Source organism: Stegostoma tigrinum, chromosome 8 (genome assembly GCF_030684315.1).
Source record: "Stegostoma tigrinum isolate sSteTig4 chromosome 8, sSteTig4.hap1, whole genome shotgun sequence".
In the NCBI taxonomy this organism is placed as follows: domain Eukaryota; kingdom Metazoa; phylum Chordata; class Chondrichthyes; order Orectolobiformes; family Stegostomatidae; genus Stegostoma; species Stegostoma tigrinum.
The window spans coordinates 99,920,490-99,933,658 of NC_081361.1; the positions used below are offsets into that span (position 1 = coordinate 99,920,490).

General features: G+C 44.4%; 1 protein-coding gene across 2 annotated transcripts in view; it reads right to left on the minus strand.

Annotated features, from left to right (window-relative positions):
• Nucleotides 1–1,967: 1,967 nt before the first annotated feature.
• Nucleotides 1,968–13,169, minus strand: part of bcl10 (BCL10 immune signaling adaptor) — a 40,018-nt gene continuing 28,816 nt past the window's right edge. Inside the window, exons 2-3 of one of the 2 annotated variants that reach the window (XM_048539475.2) lie at nt 11,971–12,256; nt 1,968–9,523 (exon numbers count right to left, since the gene is read on the minus strand). In XM_048539475.2, coding sequence (XP_048395432.1) covers nt 9,156–9,523; nt 11,971–12,256 — 654 coding nt within the window. In that variant the 3' untranslated portion in view covers nt 1,968–9,155. Of the gene's footprint in view, nt 9,527–11,970; nt 12,257–13,169 lie in introns of both variants that reach the window. The other variant, XM_048539474.2, reaches the window with a different exon arrangement.

A 13,169-nucleotide genomic window follows, 5' to 3' on the forward strand; every position in this document is an offset into this window, starting at 1 on the left:
GGAAAAGCTCAGCAGGTCTGGCAGCATCTGTGAAGGGGAAAACAGAGTTAATGTTCGGGTCCAGTGACCCTTCCTCAGAACTCCTATGCTCAATGATCTGAGCAATGAAGACAAGCATGTCAAATGTCTTCTTTACCACCTTGTCTACCTGTGACTCACCTTTCATAGCTTCAGTAGTTTGAGTGAGTGTGAGGTAGCAGAGAAAGAATGGTGTAAGCTCTGCTGCTTCAGTGGGATTCCTTCACTGCCAGCCATTCCCCTAACCATCCTGATCACTGGCACCTTCCTGAGCTAGGAATTTTAATTACCTTTTAGAATTGCCTTGTTCTTCCTGCAGACCACTGCTTGTCTCAACAGCTGTACTACTGTTTCTAAGGTGAGGTCTTCCATAGACTACAATCATTCTGATTGAAATTCATCAGCTATACTGGCCATAATGTAGCCTTGTATTAAATCTGGATGGGAAATGCTGATGAATCTCACTTAGATTTATTGCAGTATAAGGAAAACGTCACCTTAGAAAAGGTGGCATTTGTGGTCACCACAATTACAAGGTGTGCACTCACTGATGATTTCCTACATTAAAGATTAAGACCATTCGTTACATTGAGTAGTTCAAAGCTGTTTTAAGAACTGCAGAATCAATGGAATGTGTTCTTTTCTAAACATCTCTCAGACGTAAGAACTGAAATGTTACTCTGCCCTCATATTATTGAATTCCTACATTGCAGAAAGAGGCCATTCAGCCCATTAAATCTGTACTGGTCCTCCAACAAGCATCCCACCCACACCCATTCCCCAGTTTATCCCCTGATTTCCTACAGACAATCCACCTTACCTACATATCTTTGGACTGTGGGAGGAAACTGGAATACCCAGAGGAAACCCATGCAGGCACAGGGAGAACGTGCAAACTCCACACCGAGGGTGGAATCGAACCTGGGTCCCAGACAATGTGAGGCAGCAGTGCTAACGACTGAGACACCGCACCACTCCATGTGGTTCAGGGTTGTGTTTTGCACAGAGAGTCAATGTGCTGAGTGTTGAGCAGGGCAGACAGCTGAATGCAAATGGGGCAGTGAGTGAGGCTCTGAGTACAATGATATCAGAAACACCAACACCTGTACATGTGCCTATCAGTAGAGCATCTGATGTACGTCAATGATACTAACACCAATAACATGCTGTACCAGGGCTATAACCAGGAGAAGCCTTGTCATGGAATCTGCTCTTTCCCAGTTCTCACTGCTCCTCATTTTGAAGTTCTCATCGTTAATGCAATAACATCAGCTGCTGTTCCTGTGGAGTAGCTCATTAATTCATTCGGCTTCACATTTAAGTGATTCTGTACCTTGAAAGCCTTTTTCACCAAAGTGCCCTGTTTTGAGTTGGAGTTGACCCTTCTGTATGTCGAAACTCTTTGGAGTTTGTAAATTTGGGTTTCACAGCTTTTCTAAGAGATCAAACGATTGATCTAAAGTCCTGAATTTACCTGCCTGTGTGTGTGGCTCGCCAGTGCTTCTCAGAGTCTCACTGCAGCACTGTCCAGCCCTGGGGGCCTCAGGGAATCTCTTGGCTGCTAATTATTCCCAGCTGATTCGATGAGGGAGGGGGCAAGTGCTGAAAACTGTTCTTGTGGAAAATAAAAGCTGATGGTGTGGGGGGGGGGGGGGGCGGGGGCTAACATTCCAGCATGAAGACTGGTTGGCTGGCAGAAAACAGGCAGGATGTGACCCGTGAAATCCGACAGGGGTTTGCAGCCTGATATAATTTATGTCGATGACTTAGATGAAGGGAGTGAACATGCAGATGCTAAATTAACAAATAACACCAAATGAGGGGCAACAATATGTAAGAAATAAGGTTACAGGAGAATGAATGGCAAAAATCTGACTGATGGTGCAGAAGTTTTATTCTGGCAGGAAGAGTTACAAAAATCAACATTAATTAAGAGAGAATGGCTGCAGAATTCCAGGGAGCAGAGGGATTTGGAGTGTTCTGAGTCACAGAAAATTAGTTTGCACAGACAGCACATAATCAAGGCCGGAATCAATGAAAAGCTCTCCTTTATTTCAAGAGAAATTCAACATGGAAGTGTGGATGTTATGATCCAATTGGACAGGGCATTGGTGAGACCACATCTGGAATACTGTGTGCAGTTTTGGACTCCCTATTTAGATAAGGATGTAAATATGTTAGAAGTAGTTCACAGGAGGTTTGCTGGATTGATCCTGGGAATGAGTGCGTTGTCTAATGAGGGAAGATTGGACAGACTGGGCTTGTTTCCCTTGGAGTTTAGGAGGGTGAGGGGTGACCTGATTGAAGTGTATCAGATCCTGAATGGTCTTAACCATATGGATACGGAGAAAAAATACTTTTCTCTCAAAGTTTGGAACATTTTGCCACATGAGGTGGTAATGACAGGGTTGAATATCAATTATTTCAAAGGCAGAGGTGGCTAGATTGTTGTCGGGTAGGGAATTGGGGGATTATCAGGGAGGAATGTGGAACCTGGAGCAGATCAACCACCATCTCATTGAATGGCAGAGGGGGTTTAGTAGCAAAAAGTGGAAGTGGGTCATTTCCCCTGTCAACTCGAATGTAAGGGTGTACATGGCAAAGTGGGAGACACCATCTCATCAAACAGCTGATCAGGCACAAACATAGGCATTTCTTGCCTTTGACCCTGCTCTGTCCCAGCTTCTTTGTTGGCATGGTTTGAGATATTTCTTCACAACGCCATAGTTGTGTGACCCTGCACTATAGAAAATTGTGTTATAAAGAAATTGCTTTGGAAAGTTGCTGTATGTGTACAGCAGAAAGTTCACATTATCCAAGCAACGCCCCACTATTCATCAATCATGTTACAGCCACGATAACAAGGAATGGTGCTGGACGAACACAGCAGGCCAAGCAGCATCTGAGGAGCATGAAAGCTGACGTTTCGGGCCTCAGCCACAGCCAATTCGCCTTTAGGAAACACGTGTTATAGCAGATAACCAAGTGTAATGCTGGGTGAACACAGCAGGCCAAGCAGCATCTCTCCTCCACCCCTCATCCCAAGTACTGAGCATTTGCCACCAGGCATTCAGTTTCAGTTTTCATGCCAGTCTTGGTTAAAGCAGGTTCTAGAGCAGATAGCCCTATTGCCTGAGGAAATCTGATCCGAGTGTGTGTGCTGACAATGATCCTTTGCTCTCCTGGTTTACTTAGCTTGGAAGTTTCACTTGGAAATGCATGAGGAACAATCCTTGAGCTGAAAGGGGAAAAGCAGGGGATTTGAACATCAGAAACAATTCACAGAGACCAATGCCAAGTTTACAATTTAGAAATACTGTATTTTAACTGATTAAATCGTAAGAAAAGTCCATCACCATTTACCAGGAGGTTGCTTATTCTAATGCATTACATTCCACCAGCTAATTGCTGACAGCCATTATAATCAAATGACCAACAGAACTGAATCTCAGAATTGACTAGTGATTGATACCAAAGTCCCGAGTTATCATTAAACCCTGAGATAACTATTTACACGAGGAGTTGAATTAAATACCCCACATCGACTTGATGGAGCGAATGGCCTAGTTCTGCTCCCACACCTTATGGTCATGTCAGAAACTGGAACGTTTGACTCAAATTCTAAAATGTTCCATTTAAATCAAGAGTCTCATGAACTTGTTGTGAATCAGTTTCGAACGCCTCTTCAGCGTACAAGCTGATCCATTTTACAGAACGCTGGGAAAACGATAAAACCGAGACTCACAGCTGCTTAGTAATGTACAGTCAGTGGAGCTGTGAATAGTGCAATTATCTTCTGGGATCACCCTGATCATGTCTCACAATTTTACGAGTAGAGACAGATCCATAATAGCAGTCCACTCAAAACATCAATCTCCGAAGTACCTTAAAAGTCTGTTCTTTCACAAGATATTCGTCACGACACATTATGTACAACGTTCCTCATTTATTAATGGAATTAAACACCCAACAAGTTCTCCCAGAACAGCAAGAATGAGGGCCCCACGCATGACAGCAGTTGGGAGTTAAAATATTTTGTATTGAACAGGTTGAAATACCAATAAGTACAGTATGGAGACCTCCCTGTTCCCATTTTGTTCAGTCAGAAGGCTGGATCAGAGAATTTGGAGTTTTCTTTTAAATCTAGAAGGAAAACAGTGCTCAAAATCAGAGTAGATAGGGAGAAACATTTCTGAAGAAGGGTCTAGGCCCGAAACGTCAGCTTTCCTGCTCCCCTGATGCTGCTTGGCCTGCTGTGTTCCCCCAGCTCCACACCTTGTTATCTCAGGCAGGGAGAAATATTGGTGGAAGAGTTGAGAACGACATGGCACAGATTTAAAGTGATTGACATCATGAAGGTCTGAGTCAGAGGCAGAGACAGGTCCAACTGAGGCGTTCAAAACAGAATTGGCCTACTCCTTGAAATGGAACAATTTGCAGGATTACGAAGGAGAAGGCAGGAGAATGGCACTAGTTTGGGAAAGGCAGCACAGATTCAGTGGGCTGAATAGCCTCCCCTTGGACTGTAACAGGTTTACAACTATTGTTGAAAACAGATATTTTGTTTTCGATTAGCCTATTGGGACAAGGTGCACCAATTCAAAGGAATAACCAACATTTAGACTGCATGAGCAAAGACTGTTGATCGGTAGAGACATTACCATGGAGATTGCACCTATTAATAAGACCATAAGACACAGGAGCAGAAATTAGGCCATTCGGCTCATCGAGTCTGCTCCACCATTCAATCATGACCGAGATGTTCATCAGCCCCATTCTCCCACTTCCTCCCCATAAGCCTTGATCCCCTAATGGTGATTGACAATTCACTGCCAGGCTTTTTCTAAACTTGAAATCAGGCCAAATTGACTGTGTTTGGTCAGGGCTGGGAAGTGAACCTGCAAATATTGTCCAATTATTTTGATGACTTGACCCAGGCACACTGTGTTAATGCATTCTGCCTGCCAACAGGGTCCTGCCCTGTAATATAGACAACTTCCAGTAAACACTGTGAGCCTGAACATTGTCCTTCGCGCACTCAGGGCTATCCAGCATACAGTGTTCAATTAGAGAATCACACTAAAAGTTACAGAGTGGGTCATGGATTTTGTGAATGTGGCCGTTTTGGGTACAGGGTCAGTGCTGTGCTTGGTTTGAACAGCCAAATAGACTGTTGTTTGATGTAATCCACCAGAACATATTATTTAAATAGAAAAAGACTTCCAAAAGCTATGGAACAGAGGGGCTTGAGAGCCTCCGTACATGAATCCCAAAAAGATAGTGTTCGAGATCACTGAAAAATAAGAAAGGCAGATGGAGTTTTGTTCTTTATATCAAAGGGAATGAGATATAAAAATAGGAAAGTGTTGCTAAAAGTTTACAAGGAATTAGTCAGACTACTGCAGAGTTTTGGGCCCTTATTTAAGGAAAGAAAGACTGGCATTGGAGAGTCTAGAGAAAGTTCATTAGGCTGATACCAGGTGTGGAGTCTGTGTCTAATGAAGTGATGGTGGGTGGAGTGGGCCTGGGCCCGTTGGAGTTTTGAAGAATGACTGCAGACACTATTGAAACACATCGGGGGCTTTAACAGGGTCGATGCGAAATGTTGTTTCTGCCTGTGGGCGAGTCTAGGGCCAGAGGGCATCATCTCAGAGTAAGGGGTCATCCATTTAAGAGAGATGAGGAGGAATTTCTTCTGTCATAGGTGAGTGAGTCTGTGGAGCTCTTTACCACAGAGGACTGTTGAGGCTGGGTTATATCTTTAAGGCTGAGACAGACAGATTTTTAATCAGTAAGGGAATCAAGGGTAATGGGGAGAGGGTAGGAAAATAGAGTTGAGGATTATCACGAACATGTTGAATGGCAGAGAAGACATGATGGGCTGAATGGCTCCTTCCTATGAAAACGGTGTAAGATACACTCCTCATGGAATTGAGCAAAGCAGCGTGAGCACTAGGCTCAATTCTATAACCACTTCATCTACTTGAGATTGTGTGTAGTCAACTCTGTTCTGAACCCAGCTCACTCTGGCTGTTGCCCTAAGCTGCCCTCTGGCTTTTCCGCTAGGATTCCATGTGTAACTCGGAATGGAATCTTGGAGCCTTCCCGAAATGTAGATCTTCGGTAAACTTTACTCCCACCCTGTGAGTGAAGAGGGAGGGAAGGCAGCTGAGTGGTGACTGAATAGAGGCATTTATCCTGACGGAAGATTTTGATGCGGTGAATGTTTTTTTTGTGGAGAAAAGTATAACCAGAAGTCATCAATATAAGATCATCACCAAGAAATCCAATTGGGAGTTCAGAAGGAATCACTTCACCCAGGCAGTAGTGAGAATGTGCAGATCAAAGTTTGAAAACACAGGCCAACAGATTTAAGAACAGCTTCTTCCCCGCCGTTATCAGACCTACGAACGGACCCCTCATATATCAGAGCTGATCTTTCTCTGCACCTTCTCTGCAGTTGTAACACTACATTCTGCTCTATTACCCTGATGTACTTATATAATGGATGATTTGCCTGAATAGCAAGCAAAACAATACTTTTCACTGTATCTCAGTACATGCGATAATAATAAATGAAACCACATGGAATGGCAATGCTCCCCAGTATGGAGAGATTGTCCTACGATCAATGGCTAAAATGGTTGGGACTCTGCTCACTGGAGTTTAGAAGATTGAGAGGTGATCTCATTGAAAAATATCGGATTCTTAAGGGGCTAGACAGGGTCAATGCTGAGGGGATGTTTCCCCTCATGGGAGAGTCTAGGACAGGAGGGTATAGTCTCAGAGTAAAGGGCCACCAATTTAAGACTGAGATGAGGAGGGATTTCTTCTCCCAGAGGGTTGAGTGTCTTTGGAACTCCTTGCCTCAGAGAGCTGTGGGGGCAGAGTCCTTGTGTCTATTCAAGGCTGAGATAGACAGATTCGTGATCAGGGGGAATCAAAGTCACGGGGAAAAGGTAGGAAAGTGATACGAGGAATGTCATAACAGGGTCGAGGGACAGAATGGCCTACACCTGTTGCTATTTCTTGTGGTGTCATCCTGTTCATTTCAACCACTCCATAAGTACTTTTAGGGGAAGCTGGAGAGGCCTGTGAACAGGGATTGAATAGAGGGTGATGATGATAAGAGTTGGAGGAGGGAAGTTGGAGGGGCAAATGGAGTTTAACGACTGGCCAGATATGGAAGGGCCCATTGGCCTGTTAGTGTATCCTCCACAACCTGATGGAAAAGTGAAGGTCTCTGTCCTTTTCAGGGTGTGTTTAGTTGGACTCCTCGTTTGATGGACTGCAGAGGTCTGCAACAAAATACATCCTAAAGCTTTCCAGCGGTACATTCAAATACAAGAAAACCAGTGAGTTAGTAGATAAAGTGAAGCATTAACAAAACCAAAAATGGCACGTTAAAAATGAAAAAATAGCACAAATGTTTCTAACTACAATTTCATGAAACGTGTGCTGTACATTTGCGACATGTTGATACGGGGAAAATGCTCTGATGTAGGAGATCCCACTTTCAGATCGCAATAATGTTCCACTTCCTCATTTCAGAGGATCAATTAAACTGTTTACACAGCAGCAGCGAGTCTCCTAGAACCAGACCCATCCTGACCATCCAAGGTCAAGGAGCAGTATTAATCTAGCTCCCTGTTGTCTGAAGTTTGTGCATTAAATAGCTGCTGAGTTCATCTACATAACACCCATTAATTTACTTTCAAGACACTTTTGTTCAGTATGAAGTGTATTTGGAGGGGTCTGGAAAGTTGTGATAAGGCAACAAATAATTCACACATTTTCTTCCCCCCAAATTTTATGGAGATTTCTATAGAAAAAACACAGGAGCCCACTCACATCTTTCCTGTTTTACCTCCAGTCATCTGGCAGGATAAAAGATTTGAGAACATTATTCCTTCTCAGGTTAGGTTTCTACTTGTTAATACATCTATAAAAACCAAAAGAATTTCTATCGCAAATAAATCAACACCAACAGGCCCCATGATGATGATTAGGTAGCAGAAAATGAACGTTTGAATTTCCTATGTACAGATTTAAAACAAATAAAATGCAAGTGAGTGAATAGAATTAAACTGGTTATGTCAGTATGAGCGTGGCTAACTATAGAGTCAAAGAGCAGAAATTATCTCCCCTCTCTGAGGTGGTGAAAAGGGGGAATAATTGGGCAGATCGGCCCTGGAGAGAAACCTGGCCAGTTATACCTGTTGGAAACTTCCTTGTTGTGCTGGCAACGAAGGCCCTTATGTGGATAATGATTGGCCATTTATGGGCCTTGACTCACTAGTTCCCCAATCACCTGCTGGCAGAGCTGGCCCAGTGAATGTGAAAGAGGGTGTTCTCCCACTGCCCCAGCCTGGGGTGGGTGGTGGTGTACAAGGTCATTTGGGTGCAGCGCACACACACGCGCACAGTGCTCTGGCCCAATCTTATCGCCTACTGCAACCCCATAAAGGTTCTCCCCTGTCAGTGTCCTGGTGCCTGTACCGCAGGGGCAGGAGCATGGCACCACCCAGTATCCTGTGGTATTACAGCCTCAGGCCACAGAGCTTATCGCCACAAAGAACGCAAGGGTCTCCTTCTCCTAGTTTGTGGAAGGTCCATGTGCACACTCACATGCACGCAGTCAGGCGTGTGCTCACACACACACACACACACACACACACACACACAGACACACACACCAGATAATGAGACAGCACACGTGCACAAACACAGTCAGCCACATGTGCACACACACACACAGACGCAGTCAGACACACAGACACAGACGCAGTCAGACACACAGACACAGACGCAGTCAGACACACACACACAGACGCAGTCAGACACACAGACATGCTGACCCAGAGTAAGTACAGTTACCAGTGACACTTTGCCAGCTCCTACAGCTGCTGGAAAGCTCAGAAAGATGGGAATAACTGCTTCTTGCTGTGGAGAGGAGGGGCTTTGCTCGTAGGAAATGGAACACAAAAACATAAGGCAATTATACATTTACAAAAGCAACCAGTATTGTACCCAAATTTAACAAAGACATATAGAGCCATAAACATCGGACTCTGTGTGATTTTCAACATCGATATCCATGGGTTTTCAGCGCAGGTCAGTTTCAGGAGGGTGACTGGTCACGGTGCACGGGAACGCAGAGGCAAAAACACAGCGTCACTGGAATTACTGCAGGCTCTATCAGCCTCTGCTTCAAGTTCAGGGGGAAGGGAAGGAGCTCCTGGCTCCCCTGGCCTGGGCAGGGATAATGTCGTAGGCATGGTTTCCACATTGCTCAGTGTGCCTGCCTTCTCCAACAAAGACACAGATTTCAAATCCAACGGAGAGAGAGTGGGCGAGGCCGACGGCACTGGGCTGTATTCACCTTCAGGATGAAACAGGATGTTAGCTTCTGTCCTCTGACTGTTGGACTCAATGGATGGGAACACCGACAGGTTGTTGGTTCCAGATATATCTTTGGACATCTCATAACTGCTCGAGAAAGTTCCTGCTTCAAGGGGAAGAAAAAGAAATGAGGAGAGAGATCAACCAAACAGGATGAATACTGATTCAACATTGTTTGCTATTAAATTGTTTAATTCCAAAGTGCAAGAGGCTGGTGAAGAAATTGCAGGGGCCCTGGCTGATATATTTGCATCATCGTTAGCCACAGAAGACCGGACGGTAGCAAATGTTGTTCAGGAAGAGCTGCAAAGAAAACCCTGGGAATTATAGACCGGTAAGCTTAACATTTACAGTAGTTAAGTTACCTGAGAAGATTCTGGCGGATAAGATATGCATGCATTTAGAAAGACATAGTTTGATTAGGATGGATCAGAATGGCTTTGTGTCTGGGTAATCATGCCTCATAAATTTGTTAGAGTCCTTTGATGAAGTGTCCAGGAAGGTTGATGAGGGAAGGGCAGTAGATGTATTCTATATGGATTTCAGTAAGACCTTTAAGGTTCGATGTGGTAGGCTGATGTGGAAGGTTAGATTGTGTGTAATTCAGGAAAAGTTGGAAAATTGGATACACAGGATAATAAAGTGCAGAGCTGGATGAACACAGCAGGCTAAACAGCAGCTCCTAAGATGCTGCTTGGCCTGCTGTGTTCATCCAGCTCCACACTTTGTTAATTCGGATTCTCCAGCATCTGCAGTTCCCATCATCTCTGATACAAATCGGATACACAATTGGCTCGATGATAGGAAGCAGACAGTACTGGTGGAAGGACACTTGTTGGACTGGAGGCCTGTGACTTGTGGTGTGCCTCAGGGGTCAGTGCTGGGCCCATTGTGTTTGCTATTGATATCAATGATTTGGATGAGAATGTACAAGGCATAATTAGTAAGTTTGTGGATGACACTAAAATAGGCAGTATTGTGGACAGTGAGGAGAGTTATCAGAAATTGCAGCAGGATGTTGATCATCCAGGGAAGTGGGCTGAGAAATGGCAAATGGAGTCTAATGTAGATAAGTGTGAGGTATTGTGTTTTGGGGGAGTCAAATCAAGGCAGGAGATTTAACATAGAACATAGACATAGAACATAGAACATTACAATGGTAGGGCCTGAAGGAGTGTAGTGGAACAGGGGAATCTTGGAGTTCAGGTGCACTGTTCCCTGAAAGTGGAGTCACAGGTAGACAGGGCAGTGAAGAATGGTTTGGATGCACTGGCCTCCATCAGTCAGGGTATTGAGTAGGGAAGTTGGGAAGTTATGTTGCAGTTGTACAGGATATTGGTGAGGCTGCATTTCAAGTATTGTGTTCAGTTCTGGCCACTTTGCTATAGGAAGGATGTTATTAAACTGTAAAGAGTGCAGAAGAAATTTACAGGGATGTTGCCAGGACTCGAGTGACTAAGTTAGAGGGAGAGGTTGGACAAGCCAGGACTTTTTCTTTAGAGTGTAGGAGACTGAGGGGGTCTCTTACAGAAGTGTATAAGATCATGAGAGACAGGGATAGGGTGAATGCACTCAGTCTTTTTCCCAGGATTGGGGAATCAAGGACCAGAGGGCATCAGTTTAAGGTAAGAGGGGAACGAATACATGGGAACCTGAGGGGAAACTTTTTTACGCAGAGGGTGCTACGCATATGGAATGAGCTGCCAGCGGAAGTGGTTGAGGTGGGTACATTAACAACATTTAAAAGGCATTTGGACAAATACACAAATAGGAAAAGTTTAGAAGGATATGGGCCAAGTGCAGGGAATTGGGGCTAGCGTGGATGGACATTTTGGTCAAAATGGACCAGTTTGGTCTCTGTGCTGTAGGACTCTATGATTCCATGCCTCAAAGAATATTTATTTGAAGAATGCTAATCTAGTTAAAGTTGCAAATCTAGAGACAAGCTTGAAAAAGGCCAGATTTTCAATCCAGCTAAGCCCAAGTACAAAAATATTCCAGCTTGGCAAACCCTGTTCATAGTGTCATACATAGAACATTACAGCACAGTGCAGGCCCTTCAGCCCTCGATGTTGTGCCAACCTGTGAAACCAATCTGAAGTCCATCTAACCTACACTATTCCATTATCATCCATATGTTTATCCAATGACCATTTAAATGCCCTTAAAGTTGGTGAGTCAACAGGAACAGCATAGTACAGGATGGAAACAGGCCCTTTGGCCCAACTGGTCCTTGCTATCCACATTTCCTAAACTGAACTAGTCCCATTTGCCTGCATTTGGCCCATATCCTTCTAAACCTTTCCCATCCACTATCCCAGCACCTCCTCCTGCCTTACTGTTCTTTTGTGCTTTGGGATTTTCACTGGATTTGTGTAATCCATTAAAAATGACAGTAAAGAGGGAATGGTGGCCGCACACAGCCTACACGATGAAGTAAAAAAGGTTTGGCGTGACCAAGGACAAACTGTACTGGAGGTTCCCCACTTTGCAAAGAGATCAACGCATCCTTTGATGTGATGAGAGAGCAGAAAATCTAGTTCTTTTTACCTTTCTGGATCAGCTTTTCATTTTTAATCTTCTGCACCTCGTCTGTTATTCTCTGAACGAGGAAGTTCTGTGTACCCTCGCGCCTGATGGAGTTGATCAGCGTGTCCAACCCTTTTGGGTTCTCTGCCAGGTAATCCAGTAACTTTCCGGTCTTTCGTCTGTTCAATCCCTGGTAGGAAATCTCCTCTGTATCTTCCTTCGACAATATCCTTTTCGCTCGCAGGTAATCAAAATGCCTTTCCGCAATGACTTTCTCACAAAGGTATGGCCTCAGTTTCTCTAAAACCTGCAGTCGAGAGGTGAAAGATGTGAGCAAAAACAGTCAGTGTTTCCGAGCAAATCCTAACCCCTGTCTCTGCTTCTTTAACACAGCATCTCTCTCTACAAAGCTGCTCAGTTTTGAGAGGAATCCTCATGAACATCGGAAAAAGGTTGAAACTGTGGTGAACAATGACGAACATTTGCCTTTCTTTAGGACCAAAGCTAAAAAAGTAGGTCTCTCTCTCTCTCCTTTCTCTCCGATTTGATCACCAGATCAGCTCAGGGACAACGTTCTCTTTTTGTTTTGTTTCAAGGAATTGACTTTGCTCGTTAGCAGAACTCTGCACAAACGAAACCCTCAGAATGTGATCGGAGATGGATGAGATCTAACCTCGAGGAGAGGGGTTTAAAAAAGACACAAGGGGAATTTTTTCTTTTACACAGAGTGTGGTTCGAACGTCCTGAGGAAGTGGTGGATACGGGCACAGTTGCAATGTTTAAAGGACATTTGGATAAGTACATGAAGAGGAAAGGTTTGGAGGGATATGGGCCAGGAGCAGGCAGGTGGGACTCATTTAGTTTAGGATCATGGTCAGCTCAGACTGGTTGGACCAAAGGGTCTGTTTCTGTGCTGTGTGGCTCTATGATTCTTGAAGCTTCAGAGTGCCTTATCCCAATACTTGAGAACTTTCTGCTGGTCCTGAGCTCTCACACCGTTACAGTGTGCACAGTTCAGGACAGGCTCTAATAAGATATAGACCTTCATAGAATCCCGACAGTGAGAGGGCAGGCCATTCTGCCTATCAATCCCATACTGACATGCCCCCAAAACAACCCCTGTCATTTCTGCCTAACCTGCACATCTTTGGACTATGGGAGGAAACTGGAACACCCTGGAGGAAACTCACGCAGACACAGGTGAGAGCCTACAAGCTCCA